Consider the following 20,586-nt stretch of genomic DNA (forward strand, 5'->3'; position numbering starts at 1 on the left):
TAAACATTTTATCTCCTTTTCTATTTTGTCAATATATGTTTCTTAAATCCACAAGAAGCATCAAATAAGCTTAATGAATGAGCGTGTTATTGTCTAATGAGTTAAACTACAAGAAGCATCAGATAAACTTAATAAATACGAGCATAATTTTCTATTTCTTTTTTTTTTTGTCAAACGGCAATGTACGAGCATTATTCTCTATTGAGTGCATGAGATGTGGATTTAGCATAGAGGGGCACGAATTTAGCCTCTCCCTACTCCAAAATATATACGTAGAACGTACCACAACCAAGGATACGGATACGGATACAGTCTCGTACTTTCATTTTGTACTTGAATGGAATCATTTTTGGTGGTTTTGGACAATTTCAGCAACAGCTGCCCCAGGGAAGGGTCAAGAGTCCAATCCATCGGGCATCGACCATAGAATGAGGATAATATAATGGTCAACCAAGACTAAGACAAATGTCTTTTTGACAAATGTTTCGAGAACAAACGCTTACCTGCCCCACATCTTTGGGTAATTTCACACGTCCAGACAGAAAAAAGCGCAGTGGCGCCACCTGTTTTTAATACAACCGGCTCAAAGGATTCGCGGTTTCCTGCTAAAGTCGCGTTCCTCTTCCGCCTCTCCTTCCCCACTTGACCTTCTACTTTTCCAGTCAGTTTTGAATAAGAAAATTGAAAAAAAAAAAAACTCAACATAAATTGTCCAACTCACCTTTCATTTTTTGATCATTAAACTGAATCTTATTCCGTCCTAATTAAAACCACTGTCGTTAAAATTTAGTAAAGATAACTAACTAAGTGCTAATTTGCCATCATTAATGAACCCGTGATTCTTGTCTCCCAAGAAGCTTCCACTGATCCATCCCTCTTCTCTTCTCTTCTCTTCTTTCCAGAATATAAACCACTGTCAATAGACTTGTAAAAAAAAAAATTCATTTAATTAACTAAATTAGTCAAAAATCTTATCAGCTCTGTTAAGGCACTACTGAGAGGGATGGGGACTCCGAACAATACCGGCGGCGGCGAAGAGAATGGGGTGATGATGAAGGTTGTCACCGGTCCCGGCGGTTACATTCTCCAAGATGTCCCTCACTTAACCGACTACATCCCCGATCTCCCTGTCTGTATCTTCTTCCTTCCTCTCTTTTTGTATGAAATTGATTTTTCGTGCTTTCGCGCCATGTTATGTAATTATTATACACAAGTGCACGCGGGGACTGGGGAGCGTATTTTTTGAAATATGATGCGGATGATTTGGTTGAAGATGTAATCCTTCTTTGTGGAATAGGTTTTATGTTCGTGTGTTACTATTGGCGAACTTTAGAAATTTCATGTAGTCGATATCAGGAGGTTTTGCTTCTTCTTCTTCTTTTTAATTTATTTTTTTATTTGTTTTAATTACGTCAGAAATCGTATATCCGGTCGTGATGTGATAGTTTCTACTGATTCGCATATCCAAGGATTAAGGTGATTAGGTGCAGGAAATTTTAGTCTGAAGGATTCTTGACACCTTAATTTACAGAAATAATTTTTCGACGTATAAGCAATGATCCAATATAATTTACAGGAAAACGGGTGTAGTTTGTGTCTCCAAATTCTCGTTTTCAACTTGCAAACTTGCAAGTGACAGGAATGCTGTCTTCATGACAAATCAGTTCTTTATTTAAAATTAGCGCAATGTTGTAAAATTTCTTGTTTAAGGAGTTTTTTGGATTACTTGAGGAACGTGGTCTTATCTGGTCGTAATGAGCTATTATTACCTCTTGAATTTTGTACCTCATGGATTAGGGGTTTCGGTTTTCATTCAAATTAAGGAATTAGCTTTTTGAGTTTCCTTCACATTGACAATCGAAATAGCTTGTAATTATATTTCATGCATGGTGAGCTATATTTATTTTCGTGTGTTGGATCTCTTGTAGAACAGCATGAATCTGGTAATATGAGTAACTTATTAGTGGAAACAAGAGAAGAATTTGTTTTGCGAGAGTTTTAACTCTTCACTTGCCTTACCATCTTATTGTTAATAATATCCTTAAAAGTTGTTGAACATAACGCCAAAGGGAACAACAAAACTGCAATTGTTATATGATAGTTGTACTGCACATGTGTGCAAGTCAAATAGGCACTTTTTGAGCTAGTGCTAAGCGTGAATGGTCTATGGAGAGTAACGTTTTTATTTCAGCCAGTAGTCTACAATGCTCCAATGCTCATTCCCATTGCTAGTTCCTTATGAGCACGGTCATAGATTATATGACAATATTCTTGTCATGTCAGTGTAGCACGTTTCTCTTTTCTCTCTATTTGTTTTTTTCTTTTTTAGTATGTGTCCTTATTGGGTTCTTGGTTCCTTGGCAGACTCATCCCAACCCACTGCGGTCAAATCCTGCATATTCAGTTGTGAAGTAAGTCCAGTTAGTTTTTACTTATGCAGAGTGGTAAGTTACCTTTTCTTTGCACCTTAATCAAAAGAAAATGATGCATTTTGTACTTTCAGGCAGTACTTTGTTCACATGGATGACACCGTGCCACAAAAGGTGGGCTCTTAACTCTGCTGGCTGTATTGGGACTTAAATATTGATATTCTTGATTGGTACTTAACTAACCAGAAACCAACTTTTGGGTGTTGGGTTTTTTTTTTTTGGGGGCGGGGGGTTGTGGCATGGAAAGAATTCAGGTGCACGGTTGTCATCCGTGTATTCCATAAAGAATTTAAGAATGCAAAAGTGGACAATTAAAGCTGGATTATATCTTTTTCTTCTGGAGCATAATGGAGTAGCATTCGCTCATTTTTTCCCCTGTATCGTTGTACATGCTCCAACTGATGGATAGATATTGGTATCAGTTTAGCCCAAACCACAATCTTTTTTTCGAACAAAATATCATTGTATGGTTTAACGTTTTCAGCACGCAGCAAGTGATAGTTTAAGTTTGCTTTTCTTTTCTGCTTAGGATAAGGCAATTTGTGTTGATATAACAATCACTAGCATTACATTTGGAACAGGACTAGGTGCAAAGATAGGTTGTCCAAGTCATGCCTCTCTGTTAGAGGTGTTCCAGAAATGTCTGTGATCAAGTAAATAGCTCTATGAAGGAATATCCTTATTATCCCTTCTCATGACACTGATGCTAGACTTATCTAGACAAAGACACTTACTAATATGTCTTCCTCTTCTAATGCCCCTCTTCAGTTCTCTATCATTTGCTCTCTAATGGTCCCTTTTCCAACAATAAGGCTGCTAATATACTTGTTTTAAAAACTGGTAGCAAACTTAAACGGTCATTGTCTCAAACAGTCTATCTGCTACCTTTGGTTCCCATGCTTTGTAAAATGTTCTTCGTGCGCCTCTTTGGGGTGTTGCTACAACAGCAGCAACTGAAACATGTTCTTCTTATTTCACCAAATATAGCATTCTCAAAGCATCTTATATGTATCCCTTTACTTATTATTTACCTATTGCAAATGAAGTTCTTGCATCACATAGCTATTTATCTGTATAAGCTGTAGTTTGAATTGGCATACGGATGTGTAGCTGTAAACCAATATGCAGAAAGAGTGACAGAGATGTGCTACTATTAGATTGATGGAAAGAGTTTGTTGGGAATTGAAATGACTAATCAGTGTGCCTGGTTTGGGATTGTCTTCCTTTAAATTGTCCCTTGGTACTTATTTTGTCATGCCATTGGAGTTGAGGGTACCTCTTTTCTTCTCTATTTGATATGACATGTCTGATCAATGTTTCTTGCACCTTAAGTAACTCCTTTTTTTTTTCTTTTTCTTTTTTTATATATTGCTCTTTATTAGTTGTGAAGGTTGGTATGAAATTTTCTAGCCTTTTTTCCGCATATATTCTTCCTTTGATTAAAACAAAAGAGTGTTGCTGCTACACTTTCATGCTAGCTATTCATATTAGTTAGGCATTTAGAGCCACTGCATGGAATTTTCAACAATATCTTTTGGTTCATATTAATGTATTCACGACCTCTTTTTAGGTTGTTGTCCATAAGGATAGTCCGAGGGGGATACATTTCCGACGTGCTGGACCACGCCAGAAGGTATTGACATTCTTTGAATGTGAATATTGGTTAAAGGTCAATCTATTGTTTACATTCACTAATGCAAACCTTGTTTGTGCTCAGGTATATTTTAAATCAGATGATGTGTCTGCTTGTATTGTGACATGTGGTGGTTTATGCCCGGGGTTAAACACGGTGATCAGGGAAATTGTTCACAGTCTTGATTATATGTATGGTGTCAACAAAGTCCTCGGAATAGATGTAAGTTGAAGGGTTCCTGACTTTGGATTTCACTTCTACTATTTCCACAGTGTTTTTCAAATTGAAAAGCATTGTTTTGAGCACAAACTTCAGTGTATAAACTCAAAAAGAAAAATACTGAGCCTTGAACTTTTTAACAACTTAATTCTGCAAATGAATTTATGCATGAAATGAAATAATATTGAAGCGGCTTTTTGACTTGAAAGTTGCTTTGTTGGATAAGTGATCATGCTCATGTTTACTATTGAGTGAGATACTTACTTAGATTTAGGAATAGTTGTAATTTTAATAATTATATTGAAACTAATTTGCATGGTAAATGCTGAATGGAGGATGCAAATGCTCTTACTGCTTGCTTTCAGTGAGTAATATGCTTAAACTAAACACTTGTAGCTTCCAAGGGTATGGGATTGAGCTATATAGTTGTATAGGACAATGACATCATCGGCTTCCTATTTTTATTGCCAAATGTTTTACAGAAATGAAATTGCAAATTTCCCTTCCGCTAAGCTTAAGCTTTTTTCTTTTAATTTACAAACAATATTATTGGGGCATGATGTGATCCTTTTTTACAGGGAGGCTACAGGGGTTTCTATTCAAAGAATACCATTCGATTAACACCTAAGACTGTGAATGACATACATAAACGTGGGGGGACGATCCTTGGAACATCTCGAGGAGGGCATGATACATCTAAAATTGTTGACAGCATTCAGGACCGTGGAATCAATCAGGTTTGTCAAATTGTGTGGTATAACGTAGTAATTATCTAAAGAGTAAGTTGTGTCACTGTTATCATGACACCGCTTTGGCTCGTAAAAATCCTGGATTGAGTCTGATACTGCAAGCAATTGTCAGGTTTATATAATTGGAGGAGATGGTACTCAGAAAGGAGCTGCTGCAATCTACAAGGTATGCTTGTAACTCTGCAAATGAAAAGACCGTTGCATTATTACTTCTAGTGGAAGAGTGTCCATGATGATTCACTTTCTTTGAAGGGGCTCTTATATGGCCTGCATGAAGGATAATTGGCATGAGATGCATAAGCCTCTTAGTTTCAGAGAGCACTGAGATGCTACTTAGCAATTGGTATTTTGCTATTTTGTGATGTCTCTCCTAATAATCGTTATATGTCATGCAGGAAGTTAGGCGTCGAGGTCTTAAAGTTGCTGTTGCTGGAATTCCGAAAACAATTGATAATGACATTCCGGTATTTGTGGTTTAAAATGATTATGACATGGATGTTTGCTGTTTTCTCATGCAAAAGTGCTTTAGTTTCTCCATTTCTTGGGTGATAATTTGGTTGATAAAGAAAAAAGTCAAAATTCAAGTTACTATATTCTCCTGAGAATGTTACATAGGTTTTCTTGCTGATCTTCCTTGATGATTATTAGAACAGTCAAACTAATTGTTTTTCTTGCTTAATGCTTAAATCAATTCATAAATTCACCGAATTAATTATCTGTCTGCGGAGGAGAATATGGAGAAACTTCAAGCAGCATTATAATCTCAAGCATGCATACTCATAAAACTGGAAGCAATGGATGTTGTCATGTTAAATTATTGTCTCATTGACATATGAAAACCTTTGATCTTTTCTTTTTTAATGACTTATTATCTTGTCTTGTCAGGACGACTTATTATCTTGTCTTGTCAGGTCGTTGACAGGTCATTTGGATTTGATACTGCTGTGGAAGAGGCTCAGCGAGCTATCAATGCTGCTCATGTTGAAGCTGAAAGTGCAGAGAATGGTATTGGTGTAGTGAAGCTAATGGGTCGATACTGTGGTAAGGTTTCTTTAATACCAACTCAACTCCACTTGTAAGATGAGGATATTTACCAGTTATGGGCATCCATCCTCCCTAGTTTTCCTGGATTAGCATGCCTATTTCCTTTTCGCCTTGACTTCTTTCCCTGCACTTTAAAATGGTGCTAAATTGGACCTCTAGCTTGCAAATTAGCTAAAGAAATGTTATTAACTGAATTCGACCAAAATATTAAGTCTGCTTTAAGGCCTGAAGGAAATTCTGTAAAAATAAGGGTTAATGAAGCATTATTTTCGTCTAATTATGATAAATGGTGAAATGAGGTGACATTGCAGCCATGGAATTTTTATGCTGCCCTTCTTTATCAACTTTTTAAATGCTTATCACTGTTTCTCATCCCTCGCTGGATTTGTTTGAGATTCTTGGAATTGTATGTGCAGGATTCATTGCACAGTATGCCACTCTTGCCAGCCGAGATGTCGATTGCTGTTTGATTCCAGAGTCACCCTTCTATCTTGAAGGAAAGGGGGGACTTTTTGAGTTTGTTGAGAAATGTTTGAAGGAAAATGGACACATGGTGATTGTGATTGCTGAAGGAGCAGGACAGGAGCTATTAGCAGAAAGCGGGCATGCCAACGATGAACAGGATGCTTCAGGAAACAAGTTACTCCAAGATGTTGGTTTGTGGATCTCACAAAAAATTAAGGTATCTGTTATGATCTTTGTAGAGGTTTTGTTGAATCATCAGGTTCTTTGCTGGTATTGTTGGTCTGTGGTATCTGATTAGTAATTGCTTCATCCATTACTATAGCTGGTAGGCATCCGTACATGTTTGTTTCCGTTAAAAGTTGGTATTCTTCTAACTGCATTCATTTGTTTTGCTGATGCTATTGAGTAGTAAATCTGCTGACTAAATGCCAAACCTCCTGTTGGTAAAACATGTATATGATTCTGCAAATCTTCTGTGGCAATCCTATCCTCCTTCAGGGAAGAGCCCGAATTGTAGTGACGTATAACAGTGGAAGAACTGCTTAGTTTGGCAACTAATCTTGTCTTTCTTTTTCTAGGATTATTTTGCTAAGCAACGTAAAATGGCTATCACCCTTAAATATATTGGTGAGTAACTTTGTCCTCACATCTGATCAGTTGTGAAGCATTTTAAAGATTGGGAGCTAACAAATAAATTGGCAGATCCAACTTACATGATTCGAGCTATTCCTAGCAATGCATCTGACAATGTGTACTGCACACTCCTTGCTCAAAGTGCTGTACATGGAGCAATGGCAGGATACACAGGCTTCACTAGTGGACTTGTTCATGGTCGGCACACGTATATTCCTTTTAATGTAAGTTCCTCAGTACCATTAAGCATCTTGTTATTATGCTTAGAAGTCTTTGTACCTGTGGCTGCAATTTAAAGATGTTCTTCCTATGACTTTGCATCTACAGTGGGCACTGTACGATACAAATACGCTACTTTTTGAGTATAATCCCTTTCTAAGTCCTCCAAACCAAATTTCTAGAGTATTTGTGGTCTGGCTGAACAATACGAAAAGCTACCTTGCTATGATCTTGTTTTTTCTTGGCTAGTCATTGAATGTGTAATGCAGATGTTGAAGAAAACACTGATTCTTTTAACTGCCTTTCTTATGTGTTGAATAATATGTTTCATGATTCAGCGCATCATTGAGACACAAAACAAGGTTGTGATAACCGACAGAATGTGGGCTCGACTTCTTTCTTCGACCAACCAGCCAAGCTTCTTGGGTCCTAACGCTATTGTTGAAGCCAAAAAAGAGGAACCACCGGAAACCCAGTTATTGGATGATGATGGAGCGAATTCAGGTAATGGTGACACCGGTAATCATAAAATAGAAGCACGTGACACTTGAAAAACTCTCCTCTTTTCCCCAGTTTGCCAATGCAATTGCTCTCCCTGCCACCTTTGCATCTGCTGCCATATTTTGGAGTAATTTCTGATTAATCGGATCGTGTAGGAATCAACATCGATGGTCTCTTAAGATGCCTCCGCTGCAGTTAGTGACTTTGTAATACCCCAAAAGTTTTGTCTAGCGGAGACTGTGTGCCAGTGAAATATGGCAAAACATTCTGTTGCTTTTTGAAGCCTTGATTCTTTGTATGTGTAATCAGCTATCGGAAGGGAAAGTGAGTCCACCTCTGAGTTGCAGCTTGAATAGTCTTTAAGCTTTTAACTCCAAGAGCCCTTTCCCCCTTTCAGAAATAAGTAGAGGTTTTTTAATACACACTCTTCTCTCCGTGCCGATGACATGCTATTGTGATTTGCGAGAGGGAGAGACTCGGGGAAGGTTCCAATACCTTTTTTCCTAGTTTCTATTGTTAAATGCAGCTATAAAAGCCCGGAATATTACAAACAAGTCCCATTAACCTCCTGTATAATTGCTCTCCATGCAAAAGAATAAACAAAAAAGAATGTGGGCAGAGAAATGTTGATTAAGAATTCATACGTACACCTGTAATAGTAATTAGAAAACTTCAATAAAATAAAAAGAAATTTCTTTTGGCAGCAAAAGATTTTCCCAAAATCTTCCCTTTTATCTTCTGTTTTGTCGTCCTGTTAAGAAGGGAAGGCTTGTGGCTTTTGGAATGGTGAACCGTGTTTAGCAATGAGTGGGTTGCATTTAATGGGTATTTGGTCATCAATTGGTGTCCGGGAAAAATCCACTTTTCAACCTCAAACTTTGTGACGAAGATACATTTGGTCCCTAAACTTTTCGTCAGAACACATTGAGTACATGAATTAACGATTTTTTGCCACATTTAGTCAAAAAAAGGGAATTTACTCAATTTGGACGGTGAATACCACGTGGCCGTTAACAAATGTCCAAATATCAATTTATAACCAACACAAGTTAGACACAAGTCCACACTTTACTCTCTCTCTAACCCACTAGCTTTTCTTCTCCAAGTTTCCCCCTTTTCTACTGAGTTAATGAAGTGAAAAGCTGCTTGAGATTAGCAGAGTTAAATGGAGTGATACAACAAAGCTTTTCCAATCCAGTATATTTAATATAAATTAAATGATTCGGAGTAAAATACTCATAAATAGCTATTATTTTGTTCGTGTAATAGAGGAAACCCCTAAAGAGCTGATATGTTATGGGCAATTTCTTTTCTTTTTTTTTTTACTTTCACGTATTTAATTTATATTAAATACAAAACCTACTAGTTTTCCTTTCGTAAAAATATTAGTATATCACTTTTTAAATTTTACTTACAAACATTTATGTATTTAACATAAATTATATGATTCAGAGTAAAATGCCTATAAATAACTAGTAATTTATTCATATAATAGAAGAAACCCGTAAAGAGTTAGTAAAAAGTGCGTAATTTCTTTTTTTACTTTCACGTATTTAATTTATGTTAGATACAAAACCTACTAGTTTTCCTTTCGTAATAATATTAGTGTAACACTTTTTGAATTTCACTTATAAACATTTATGTATTTAATATAAATTAAATGATCCAAAGTAAAATGCTCATAAATAACTAGTACTTTATTTATATAATAGAAGAAACTCGTAAAGAACTGGTATGTTATGGACAATTTTTTTTACTTTCAAATACTTCATTTATATTAAATACAAAACATGCTAGTTTTCCTTTGGTAAAAATATTTGTGTAACGGCTTTTGAATTTTATTTGCAAATATTTATGTATTTAACATAAATTAAATGATTCAGAATAAAATGCCCATAAAAACTTGGTACTTGGTTCATGTAATAGAGAAAAGCCATAAAGAGTTGGTACTTTATGGGATATTTCTTTTTTAAAAAATATTTAATTTCTTTTAAATAGATAACCTACTAGTTTTTTTTTTCATTTTACTTGAATTTTACTTAAAAAAATTTATATATTTATTATAAATTGAATGTTTAAGAGTAAAATGTCCACAAAAAGCTAGTATTTTGAATAGGTAATGCCCGTTAAGTAAGAACTTAAAATAATATCAAAATGGACAACTTGTTCAAGGAATTGTGTAATGTCCACAAAAAACTTACTTGTGTTGGTTATAAATTGATATTTGGACATCTGTTAACAGTCACGTGGTCTTCACCGCTCAAATTGAGTAAATTCCCATTTTTTGACTAAATGTGGCAAAAAATCGTTAATTCATGTACTCGTGTTCTGACGAAAAGTTTGGGGACCAAATGTGTCTTTGTCACAAAGTTTGGGGATGAAAAGTGGATTTTTCCCATTGGTGTCTGGTAGGTCCTGTGCAGGTTCTTCTGGTCACCGCAGCATCTTCTGCAAACTCATCTTCACCATCCCTCTTTTATGCGCAACCTACTGCTGATAATTCTAATTCTGATTGTTCAGCCACCGCTAGGACTAGATTTAGTGATGAGATGACCAGAGAAGCCAGTATGGCTGGCTGAGGATTTTGTACAATCATCCACGCCTGACACCTACTGTAAATGATCCACTGCCTATCTTATCGTAGCCTCTGGTATGGATCAACAGTTCCATCGCAAGCAGCTCCGTTCCAACGTGATGTCCAACCAAATCAATCTGCTCCACCATTCCTTTATCATCCTTATCAAGGAAGCTTCTCGCTGTCCTTTGGTTATCCACTTGGAGAGAGTGCAGGCAGCAGCGGGGTGACAGTAATGGGAACTGGCACAGAGAAAAATGACAACAGGAAAACAACAACAACGCCTTGTACTCCTATTGAAGATTTTACACTCCAAGTGTCCAATCAAGTATCCATAAAAAAGGAACTAAACCGTAGGTCGTGAGTTTGAATTTAACTTAAAAGTGAAAAAAATTTAAAAGACGTGTCGAAATATCTATTTGGTCTAATTAAATTCTTATATCAATTAGCCTCTTATACACAGTCTTTTTAGGCGACTATCCTGTAGATGAGGACATATTGAGTTATAAAAATATTATCGTTATCCTAAAAAAGGATAGATTAAATTATAAAAATATTATCGTTATCTAAAAATAAAAAAAAAAATATCCAACCAAGCAACAGGCCTAATGGTCAGGGAGAATTCCTTTAAAACTCTCCTGTGCACTAGATCGAACATTCAAACCCTATCTAGTGTATCACACAAAAATTAAAACTCTTCAGTGCATTAGATTGAATATTCAAACCCCACGTAGCGCATCACACAAAAAGTACAGTTTATTGAGTATAGTTTATTGATTTAAGTTAAGGAGTGTAGTTTATTGATTTAAGTAAGAAGTGTAGTTTATAGGCAAATACACATAACCTATTTAAAGTACCCGCCCTTTACAGATATTTTATTTTCAAATATTTAATTTATGATAAATATATTAACATTTGTAATTAAAAATTAAAAAGTGTTACAGTAATATTCTCGCAAAAAGAAAATCAGTAGGTTATCTATTTAATATAAATTAAATATTTTTTAAAAAAAGAAATGGCCCATAAAGTATTAATTTTTTATGGTTTTCATCCATTACATGAGTAAAGTATTAGCTCTTTATGAGTATTTTATCCTGAATCATTTAATTTATGCTAAATACATAAATATTTATAACTAAAATTGAAAAAGTGTTATATTAATATTTCTACGGAAGAAAAACTGGTAGGTTTTTTATTTAACAAAAATTAAATATTTGAGAGTAAATACAAATCTGTATTTGAGAATAAATATTTGTAATAAAGTAAATGTTTGAAAGTAAAATACCCGTAAAGAGCTGGTACTTTAAATAAGTAATACGTATTTGCCTATAAACTACGCTCCTTAAAATTTATTAATTATTAATTAATTTGTAATACTTTGTCATTCATTGGACATGTAGCACAAAGGGCAAATCAGGTACAAAATTCTAATTTCACTCTCTAAAACAATATTTTAATCATTTGGACTGAATTTGTAAAGGATTAGTAACCTCAGGGGAGGTTAGTGTAATTGTTCAAACCACAGGGGAGGTAAGTGTAAATGTCAGAAACCTCAGGGGAGGTTTCTGAAATTATCCCTATATTATATCCTTACCACTAGATAGGATACCCTAGTTTGGCCACTAAACTTTTTATTTAGGCAAAATGGTCCTTCAACTAATTAGAACATATATTTTATGGCCACAAAGTGTATGTTTTCATTAATTGAGTGGCTAACAGTGAAAGTTCCATTTAGTTGAGTGACCAAAAATACTCTTTTATTTGTTAAATGACTATTTTGGCTAAACAAAAAGTTTTGTACAAGTTTTTGCCATTTGCTCTCAATTTAATCTTATAGCAGGTATTACTTCAAAGTCTCTGGTCATAATATGGTGCCCAGATCTTGATTGCCGTTTGATTCTGTAGCATGAATCTTATGCTACATGGTCGATTGTCTTATGGCTACAGAAGTGACTAGATACTGAAAGCATATATACAGCCTTCTTCACTTGGAAATAGACATTTACTACCGCATGAATGGCAAGTAATGACATTCATGTGTATGCTTAATGGCAAAGTAATGACAAGAAACATACTAAAGAAACCTTTTCAAACTGAGATTCTTCATATACTTGTTTGAACTGATCGGAGTCACTCTATCATTCACTCCATCTTCCATTTTAGAGCATTTGACCATTTTACACATTAGAATTGCAGCTAAAATAATGATAAGAAATGACACGAAACATAAGAAGGAAACCGCCTGAACTGAGACAGTTATACACTTGGACAAATCGGAGTCACTGTAGAATTCACTCCATCTTCCATTTTACAGCAATTGACCATTTTACACATTAGAACTGCAGCTAAAAGAATAATAAGAATACAGTACAGATTTAACCCCTATATATGCCTGACGGTTCTGCGTTTTGTACAATCCAGGGATGCTCAAGCAACTTGTGTAGTGGAAGCCTCTGTGAAGAATCCTTGACAAGCATCTGTTCATACAAATAAGAAAACATCAAATCAGGTAAAACCCTCAACATCTTTTTCGTTGAAGAGCTGGGGTATTCTAGACAACTAGACCTGGCTAATTAGGTCCTTGGCTGATGCTGATACAACAGGTTTTGGAGGGAACTTCAAGTCGACTTGGACTATCCTGTACATGTTAGGAATTTAAGAAAGCATCAGCAATTGAGTCAAAACCTCAAGAGCTCCCTCAATAATTTACATCTATTGCAGGATATTTGTGAAACATGTAAGTAAAGCTGATATCAGCATCAATGACATTGCCATCAAAATTGTAGTGTCTTTCTCAGTTTCTTAAAGAATATAAAGACAACAACCTCCTAAAAGATTAACATCAAATATCCTTTTTTGAAGATCAATTTACCTTCTATAAGTATCAGAATGTTCCTTTGCTTCAAAAGGAGGAACCCCATACAGAAACTCATAGCATAGGACACCAAGGCTCCAGATATCCACATTTGCGTCATGCTCCACACTTTCCACTGTATAATTATGGATGCAATACAGTCAATTTTTTAATTAAAAGTTAAAACAACTAAAACCATACTGGATAATCTAATCCATTACGAGGTATTCTTCTCTAGAAGCATTTCAGACTATCCACTTTCCTATCTTATCATACAACCCAGTTAGGTAACCAAAATGTTAACAAGGATCTGTAAAATATCAGTGTGTAAAAGATCAGCGACGTGCAAGAGTCCAGTACAATTACATCAGTGGTGAAAATGAAATTGATATACCTGTCACAGGTGATAAAGAATGTAGAATTATTTAATCATTACATGGAGGTATACTAGGTGTTCAGAGTATTTAATCCTATAATAGTTAAGGAACTCAAAAGTGTTGACAAGGATCTATAGAATATGAATGTCTAAAGTATCAGCAACACAACATTATCATACAGTTATATCCATGATGAAATTGAAACTGACATACCCATCTCAGGTGGTAGATAATCTAAAGTGCCACACATGGTACGCCGGCGATTGAACGTGTGCACTGACCAACCAAAATCTGCTATCTTGAGTTCACCCTGGCAGATTCAGATGATAATTGTATAAACAGAGATTCCACCAATTCATCATCAGATGGAAGACTAATAGGACAAGGTTTGAGTATTCACCTGTGCGCCAACCAGAAGGTTCTCTGGTTTAATATCTCGATGAATTACATGCTTTCCATGACAATAGATGAGGGCCCGAGCAAGCGATGCAACATACTGGTTCATTTTCCACAAGAAACCAAAGTATTTATTCAGTACAAGATTTAAAACAGAACAGAATAAAACTTAAAAAATGGACTGTAAAACTCAATTTGATTGGAAACCAAAACAAAGGAGAAAAAGGTCTAAGATGAATTTCAAACTTGAAAATCCCTGCTGATAATAGAAACATAAAAGACGGACTCACAGTAGCTGCCCGCCTTTCACTGAAATATTTACATTTCTGCAACTCCTTGTAGAGCTCACCCTTAGCAGCATACTCCAGAATCAAATAAACTCGTTTCTGCAATAGTTCTTAAACAAATTAACCTTCTGTTCAATTTCCACCTGAAACAAAATGTTCTCAAGAGTGAATTGTACCTGATCATAGAAGTAGCCATATAGTCTTAGAATATTGGGATGCCGAAGGTGACTCTGTATTTCAACTTCACGGCGGAGCTGGTGTTCAACTTGAGATTGTTTCAGCTGGCTTTTGAATAGTACCTTCAGTGCCACAATATGATTGCTCTGTTTGAATTCCAGGAAAAAAGAAAAAGAAAAAGAGGGTTATGATATTAAACTGTAATGGATTCTAGATACTCAAACGAACACACCCAGAAGCCATTTGTTTTCCTCTTTTCCCCTTGTCATCAATAAAATATACGAATGACAGCAGGACAAAACATAATTATGGTGCAAAAACAGAAGCACAGCTAATCCGATACTGACTCAGACATGTAACAACTTATTAAAGGTTAAAGCATCTGAAATGCAACTTTATGCGTTCTCTAATAAAGATCAGTAAGTTACCCATGTTTAAATAAAACCGAAAGCATCAGCAACTCACCCTCTTTTCCCTAGCAAGATATACATGACCAAACTTTCCTCTGCCTAGAGGCTTCCCAATGTCGAAGTCATTCAAAGTCCACCTCTTTTTCTCCACTGCTGTCGATCCCTCTGAAGAACCCTACCAAAAAAAAAACAAAAAACAAAAAACTTCAAAAACTAACCAGCGAAAAGGACATTGAAACCCCCAAAAGAATCCAATTTGGTAAACACATTCTCTTTGCCTTGAACGTCATCGTAATGTTCTAATTTCAAGTCGATCGCCAATGAACCCTAATTTCCACAGAGCTACAGTAGTTTAAATTCCCCAAAAAAAAAAAGAGAAATCAAGATCCATTTTTTTTATTCGACGGACCTTGCATTTTCATCAAATACATACACGAACAGGAATTAAAGAACACCTAGAAATCCACATGAAAATAATAGGAGACTGGAACTACAAAAATGTTTACGAAAAATGGAAAAAATAAAAAGAGAGAGAGAGAAATTTGCTTCCGAAGCTGTTTGAACTAAACCTAGGTTTAGGCGATACAATCAATAAACCTTTGTTCATACCATAACCAAAGCACCAAATTAGTCCAAGAATATCCTACAACCAAATCCCTAACTTCATGAGCCCTTATAAAAGCAAAAAATAACACATTCACAAATCTCGTGCAAAAATTCCCAAATGCGGATTCAGATTTCCAAGAAGGAACCAAAAAAAAAATTTGCTGTTTACTGATTCTCAATTCTTTTTAGACAAAAAGAAAAAATTTTTACCTTGTGCTCTTGCTGAGCCTCAGTGGCGATCGCCATATGAGAGAGAGGAAGCGAAAAGAATGGAAAAAATTGCAGAGATTGGAAAGAAAAGAGAGAGAAAGAAAGGGGCGGAGGCGGACGAATTCAGGAGAAATCAATTGTGGATGAATTTTATTTTTGAATCTGGAGAGATCTCCAACGGTCATATCTACGTTGATAGCACGTGGCTAATGACTATCCCCTTTTTTTTTCTAATTTCTTTTTGTTTTTCTTGTTTTCAGCTTTGAGTTTTAGATTTTGTTTTTATTAGGGAAGGAGCCGGGGAGCGTCTCGGTTCATTATTGACTTTGGCAGTTTGCGGGTCTCAACTCCCAACGCATTTTATTTGCTCTAATTTCATTTGTTTCTTTTTTTCCCCTTTTTCTAATGAATTGATTTTCTTAAGGCCATACTAATGATAAAATGAATTCAAATAATAATTAGTTTCTTTAAATTGGTCAGTTTGTCCAAAATAGCTTTTCGTTTCATCATTGAATATATTTTATAATTATTTCTTTATATTTTCAATCTTTTTTTTTAATTTCAAATACATTAAACAAAAAAAGTCTTACAGTATAATTCTATTTTTTTTTTCTAAATAATCTTCTATTCGAATAAATCCATGTTCTCTCTTGATTTCCTTGACAAAAAAATGGTGTGACTTTTTGGGCTGCCATATCTTATCTTTTTGGTGTCATTTGTTTCTTCTAATGTAAAGATTTTAATGGTGCAAAAAATATAATAAGACTAAAGATTAATGTGGCAAAGCTTCAACACTTGAGAGTTGAGAAGACAGTAGTGTATATCTATTAGTTTTTTTTTTTTTTTTGGCACTCATACACTCCTCAAAAGCATAGGAATAAGACTAGATATCAATTTGGCAAAACTTCAACACTTGAGAAGACGCTGTATTCATTTTCCCGTTGAGGATTTAGACATTGAGAAAATTGCATTTTGGTATCAAATATTGAGGGTATTATTTTTAAGGGAAAATCGTTCAAAACATCCCTCACATTTTCCAAAATAACTTTTTTCGTCACTCATTTTTAAAAATATAATTTTACGTCCCTTACATATTCACATTGGTCAAATTTGGTTCCTACTTAGGTTTCCGACTAATTTTTTGTCGGAATTTACCACGTGCCTTGCACGTGATCATATTTTAAGGGCAAAATTGTCAAATCAAATTTTATATAATTCGATTTATAATCCCTCACATTTCATAAAACACATTTTTTCGTCCCTTACATTTCACAAAATAAACTTTTTTCATCATTCACATTTTTTAAAATGAATTTTTTCATCTTTTATTGATCATGTGTGTGAATAATTTTTTTTAAATTTATGTATATATCTATTTGATTTCACCTAAATAGTACGAATAGCATGTGAAATCAAATAGAGATATATTACATACTATTCGTACTGCTTAAGTGAAATCAAATAAATATATATATGGGTTTAAAAAAATTATTAGTTTTTCACTTATATTCATTTTCTTTTACTCGAAATTTGAAAATAAAGAAGACATTTAATCCTAAATATTATCGAGTGTTTATATCGAATTAAATTTGGACAGAAAAAATAAACAAAAGAAAAGTATGAACAAAAAGAAATAAGTGATTGGCATTTTCAAATTTTAAGACAATCATAAGGCAAGTAATTCAACTGTTGGTCTTAAAAGTGTCGAGTAGAAATTTCATATTTAAACTGAAATTTGTTAGTACAATTATAGAATTCGAGTTAGGACCCATTAATTAGATGACCTTATTATACAATTCAATAAATAAATTATTACCAAAAGAGAAATATCACAAATATTAAATAGGTTCAAATGATGAAATCATATAAATATAGATATCGGTTTCAAACAAAATTATTAGTTTTAAACCCATATATATATCTATTGAATAGCATGTGTATAACTATGATTAGCATGTTTAGATGAAATCCAATAGAGATAAATTACATGTTATTCATATTGTTCAGGTAAAATCAAATCGACATATACGGGGGTTTATAGAAAAAAAGCTATTCATACACATGATCAATGAGGGATGAAAAAATTCATTTTGAAAAATGTGAGGGATGGAAAATTCATTTTTTGAAATGTGAGGAACGAAACAATTCATTTTGTAAAATGTTAGGGACGAAAAAATTCATTTTGTGAAATATGAGGGACTATGAATCAAATTACGTAAAAATTGAATTTGACAATTTTGCCCTACATGCAAGTCACGTGGTGGATTCCAGCAAAAAACAAGTCAGAAACCTAGGTAGAGACCAAATTTGATCAATGTGAATTTGTAAGGAACGTAAAATTATACTTTTAAAAGTGAGGGATGAAAAAAGTCATCTTGTAAAATGTGATGAACGTTTAGAACGATTTTCCCTATTTTTAAAGTTTGGACAAAAGCAAATATAAGTTTTTCGTATTTCAATTTCTAAATACATTTAATCCAATTGACTGGTTTTGACAAATTATTACTGGAATTCGATCAGTAGCAAGTACCAATGGCTAAATTTTGAAAAAAATTAGAAAAAAGAAAAAAAAATTGTTGGCCATAATTTGTAATCAAAGGACACTAATTAGTTGCAAGCTGAGTAATTAGTGTTTACTCTTTAGCGACATGACTTCTGTGCATGTGCAAAATTAGTGTCATTTAATTACAGATTATGGGTTACAAACATTTTTTCCTTTCTTTTCTATTTTTTTTTCATAATTTAACCATTGACATGTGCTATTTATGTGACCGAATTTTAGTAAAAATTTACCAAAATCAATTAATTAGACTAAATATGCTTAAAAATTGAAACATTTAGAACTAGATTTGCTTTTGTTCAAATTTTAAGGACTAAAATCAACTGTACCTCAAACATTTGGTATCAAAACTACAATTTTCTTTGTAGACATCAATAGGATACCCTCCATGCATTGTTTTGAAACCCGGGTTGGACTGATTTGACTGCATATTAATCATGTTCGCGGTTTGATTCATATTTTGGGTTAATTGGATTTAAGATCCGGTGAAAACCGTGCGAATCGAAATGAACCATTGAACTAGTAACAGTTTATTTTTTTCTGTTAAACTGAAAAACAAAGAAAAAAATTCTCTTTAATCCTATAGACTAATTACAAAGTGCCTCAATCACTCACATTCTTTTTACCTTTTGTCTCGTATCAAGTATTCATTTCTCTATTTTCTAGTTTCTTATGTTTCATTTTTTTTTCATTTAATAAAGTTGCAATTTTTAATTCCCAAAGACATGATTTAAAGCTTAATCTCACAATGTTTAATTCCCAACAACATGAATTTTGTTTTATTTCAAAATATTGTGGTGCTTTTAGGTAGGATTTAAGATTTTTTTGATAAATATAATTAAGATGAAATTTATTTATTTGAAATTCTATGCATATATATATAATTTATTTTTAAAAAATTAATTGAATCGAAGTTGAACTAGCCCAATCGATTAAACAGTTATCCAAACACCTCATCGATTCCATTAACGATTCCATTAACGGTTTGAGTTTCAAAACTTTGCATCAGTGTTGTGTTTAAATAGCATCAGTAGAATCAACACAAGGGGTTGCTCCTGGATCACCAATTCCAGCAGAATTATTATGCCGTGATGGACGAAAACACCACGGGTCACACAATCACAAACCACATGGCCCCTGGGCATGGCCTAATTTCAAAGTTAAGATAGATCAGAACACAACATAATACCATAAAAATGCAAGATTGAATGACTAGCAACAACCCACACTCTGCTTATTTGGGATGGATGGAAGATTTTGGAAGCAAAACCTGCACCGTCATACGATACAGGCAAAATCTGACCAACCAACACATGCATTGCATAACTAGAACCTCCACATTGATCTATTTATGACACTTCTTGGCTATAGTTTTCAGCCTTCAGCATTGTCGGTAGCTGGGCTTGCAATCTTCATCCTGCCATGATCAAGCTGAAGCTGGTCCGAGCGAGGAGAATTATTTCTAGCCACACACTTGTATATCCATGTCAGAGCAGCTATTGCAGCCACACAACAGCCACCAGAAAACAAGAATCCCACAGTGAATAAGAAAAGCAATGCAGCAGCTGGGACAAGAATTGGGCTAAAAATAACCAGAACTGGGGTGGCCAGGATCAGGGCCAGCACCGTCCCGGTTAAGATCAATGCAGATAATCCAAGCAACGCAGCACCTATAGTTGTTGCTGTTATCAGCCTAACGACTTGCTTTGATGTTTGAGTTGGTTCAGGGAGCCTCTGGGATGTGGGATCTTGCTGATCTGTGGGCTTTTGCTGATCAGACATGATTGATTGTTGTTGCCTTTGGAGGAAGCTATGCCTGAAAGGAAATCAGGAGCTCTCTTTCCTCGGGTGTATCACACACGCAGGATGGAGTTTCCAGTGGCACTACTATATAAACCCATGATGATTTGGGACCAGCTGACACATGGCAAATTCCAAGGATGATCATCGCCTTGGGCGGTGTGGCGAGTCAGGGTATCTGAAACTTGGGATAATTTCAGAAACCTTCCCTAAGGTTTTTAAAAATTTCACCGAGTTCCCTCGTGATTTTAAAATTATATTTGCCTCCCTTATCCACTTAAAATGATAATATTAGCCTTAATATTTTAATAAAACTCCCTTGTTGAATTTGCATATATGAAGAGTGAGATTTATAATTAGTTTTCTTTTCATTTTCTCTTTTTATTCCTCCTTTTTGAATATTTTTTTTGCCAGTAAAATTATAGGATTATAAACGTTAACC

General features: G+C 34.6%; 3 protein-coding genes across 4 annotated transcripts; 1 reads left to right on the forward strand and 2 right to left on the reverse strand.

The window, feature by feature from the left end:
- The first annotated feature begins 714 nt into the window (after window positions 1-714).
- Window positions 715-8,314, forward strand: LOC113703566 (ATP-dependent 6-phosphofructokinase 6). 2 transcript variants are annotated; one of them, XM_027224968.2, is made up of 14 exons: window positions 715-1,129; window positions 2,365-2,411; window positions 2,504-2,543; window positions 4,000-4,062; window positions 4,147-4,284; window positions 4,860-5,018; window positions 5,143-5,196; window positions 5,426-5,494; window positions 5,942-6,071; window positions 6,491-6,756; window positions 7,118-7,166; window positions 7,242-7,396; window positions 7,730-7,895; window positions 8,048-8,314. In XM_027224968.2, the coding sequence occupies exons 1-14, from the start codon at window positions 1,004-1,006 to the stop codon at window positions 8,089-8,091; spliced, it is 1,506 nt and encodes a 501-aa protein (XP_027080769.1). In that variant the 5' UTR covers window positions 715-1,003; the 3' UTR covers window positions 8,092-8,314. The 2 variants fall into 2 exon arrangements, with proteins under 2 accessions (XP_027080769.1, XP_027080768.1); XM_027224967.2 differs by having other exon boundaries at window positions 858-1,129; window positions 7,730-8,112.
- Window positions 8,315-12,694: 4,380 nt separating this feature from the next.
- LOC113703269 (serine/threonine-protein kinase Aurora-1) lies at window positions 12,695-15,951 on the reverse strand. The gene is made up of 9 exons (XM_027224577.2): window positions 15,785-15,951; window positions 15,024-15,143; window positions 14,558-14,704; window positions 14,385-14,480; window positions 14,099-14,194; window positions 13,912-14,008; window positions 13,340-13,457; window positions 13,033-13,105; window positions 12,695-12,944 (listed from the first exon to the last, which is right to left on the reverse strand). The coding sequence occupies exons 1-9, from the start codon at window positions 15,818-15,820 to the stop codon at window positions 12,843-12,845; spliced, it is 885 nt and encodes a 294-aa protein (XP_027080378.1). The 5' UTR covers window positions 15,821-15,951; the 3' UTR covers window positions 12,695-12,842.
- A 3,767-nt stretch (window positions 15,952-19,718) lies between these two features.
- LOC140012816 (oleosin Ara h 15.0101-like) lies at window positions 19,719-20,126 on the reverse strand. Its single transcript, XM_072061136.1, has one exon. The coding sequence runs from the start codon at window positions 20,124-20,126 to the stop codon at window positions 19,719-19,721; it is 408 nt and encodes a 135-aa protein (XP_071917237.1).
- Window positions 20,127-20,586: the final 460 nt, after the last annotated feature.

The sequence above is a fragment of the Coffea arabica genome, chromosome 8e, assembly GCF_036785885.1.
Source record: "Coffea arabica cultivar ET-39 chromosome 8e, Coffea Arabica ET-39 HiFi, whole genome shotgun sequence".
NCBI lineage: Eukaryota > Viridiplantae > Streptophyta > Magnoliopsida > Gentianales > Rubiaceae > Coffea > Coffea arabica.

Bases quoted from the DNA above. Each gene is read 5' to 3' on its own strand.
- LOC113703566 (XM_027224967.2), top strand. From the start codon at position 1,004: ATGGGGACTCCGAACAATACCGGCGGCGGCGAAGAGAATGGGGTGATG. The intron at 2,544-3,999 runs GTGGGCTCTTAA...ACCTCTTTTTAG, and splicing joins ATGACACCGTGCCACAAAAG to GTTGTTGTCCATAAGGATAG. The intron at 4,063-4,146 runs GTATTGACATTC...GTTTGTGCTCAG, and splicing joins GTGCTGGACCACGCCAGAAG to GTATATTTTAAATCAGATGA.
- LOC113703269 (XM_027224577.2), bottom strand. From the start codon at position 15,820: ATGGCGATCGCCACTGAGGCTCAGCAAGAGCACAAG. The intron at 14,195-14,384 runs GTGAGTCCGTCT...AAAATGAACCAG, and splicing joins GTGAAAGGCGGGCAGCTACT to TATGTTGCATCGCTTGCTCG. The intron at 14,009-14,098 runs GTGAATACTCAA...TGAATCTGCCAG, and splicing joins ACCTTCTGGTTGGCGCACAG to GGTGAACTCAAGATAGCAGA.
- LOC140012816 (XM_072061136.1), bottom strand. From the start codon at position 20,126: ATGTCTGATCAGCAAAAGCCCACAGATCAGCAAGATCCCACATCCCAG.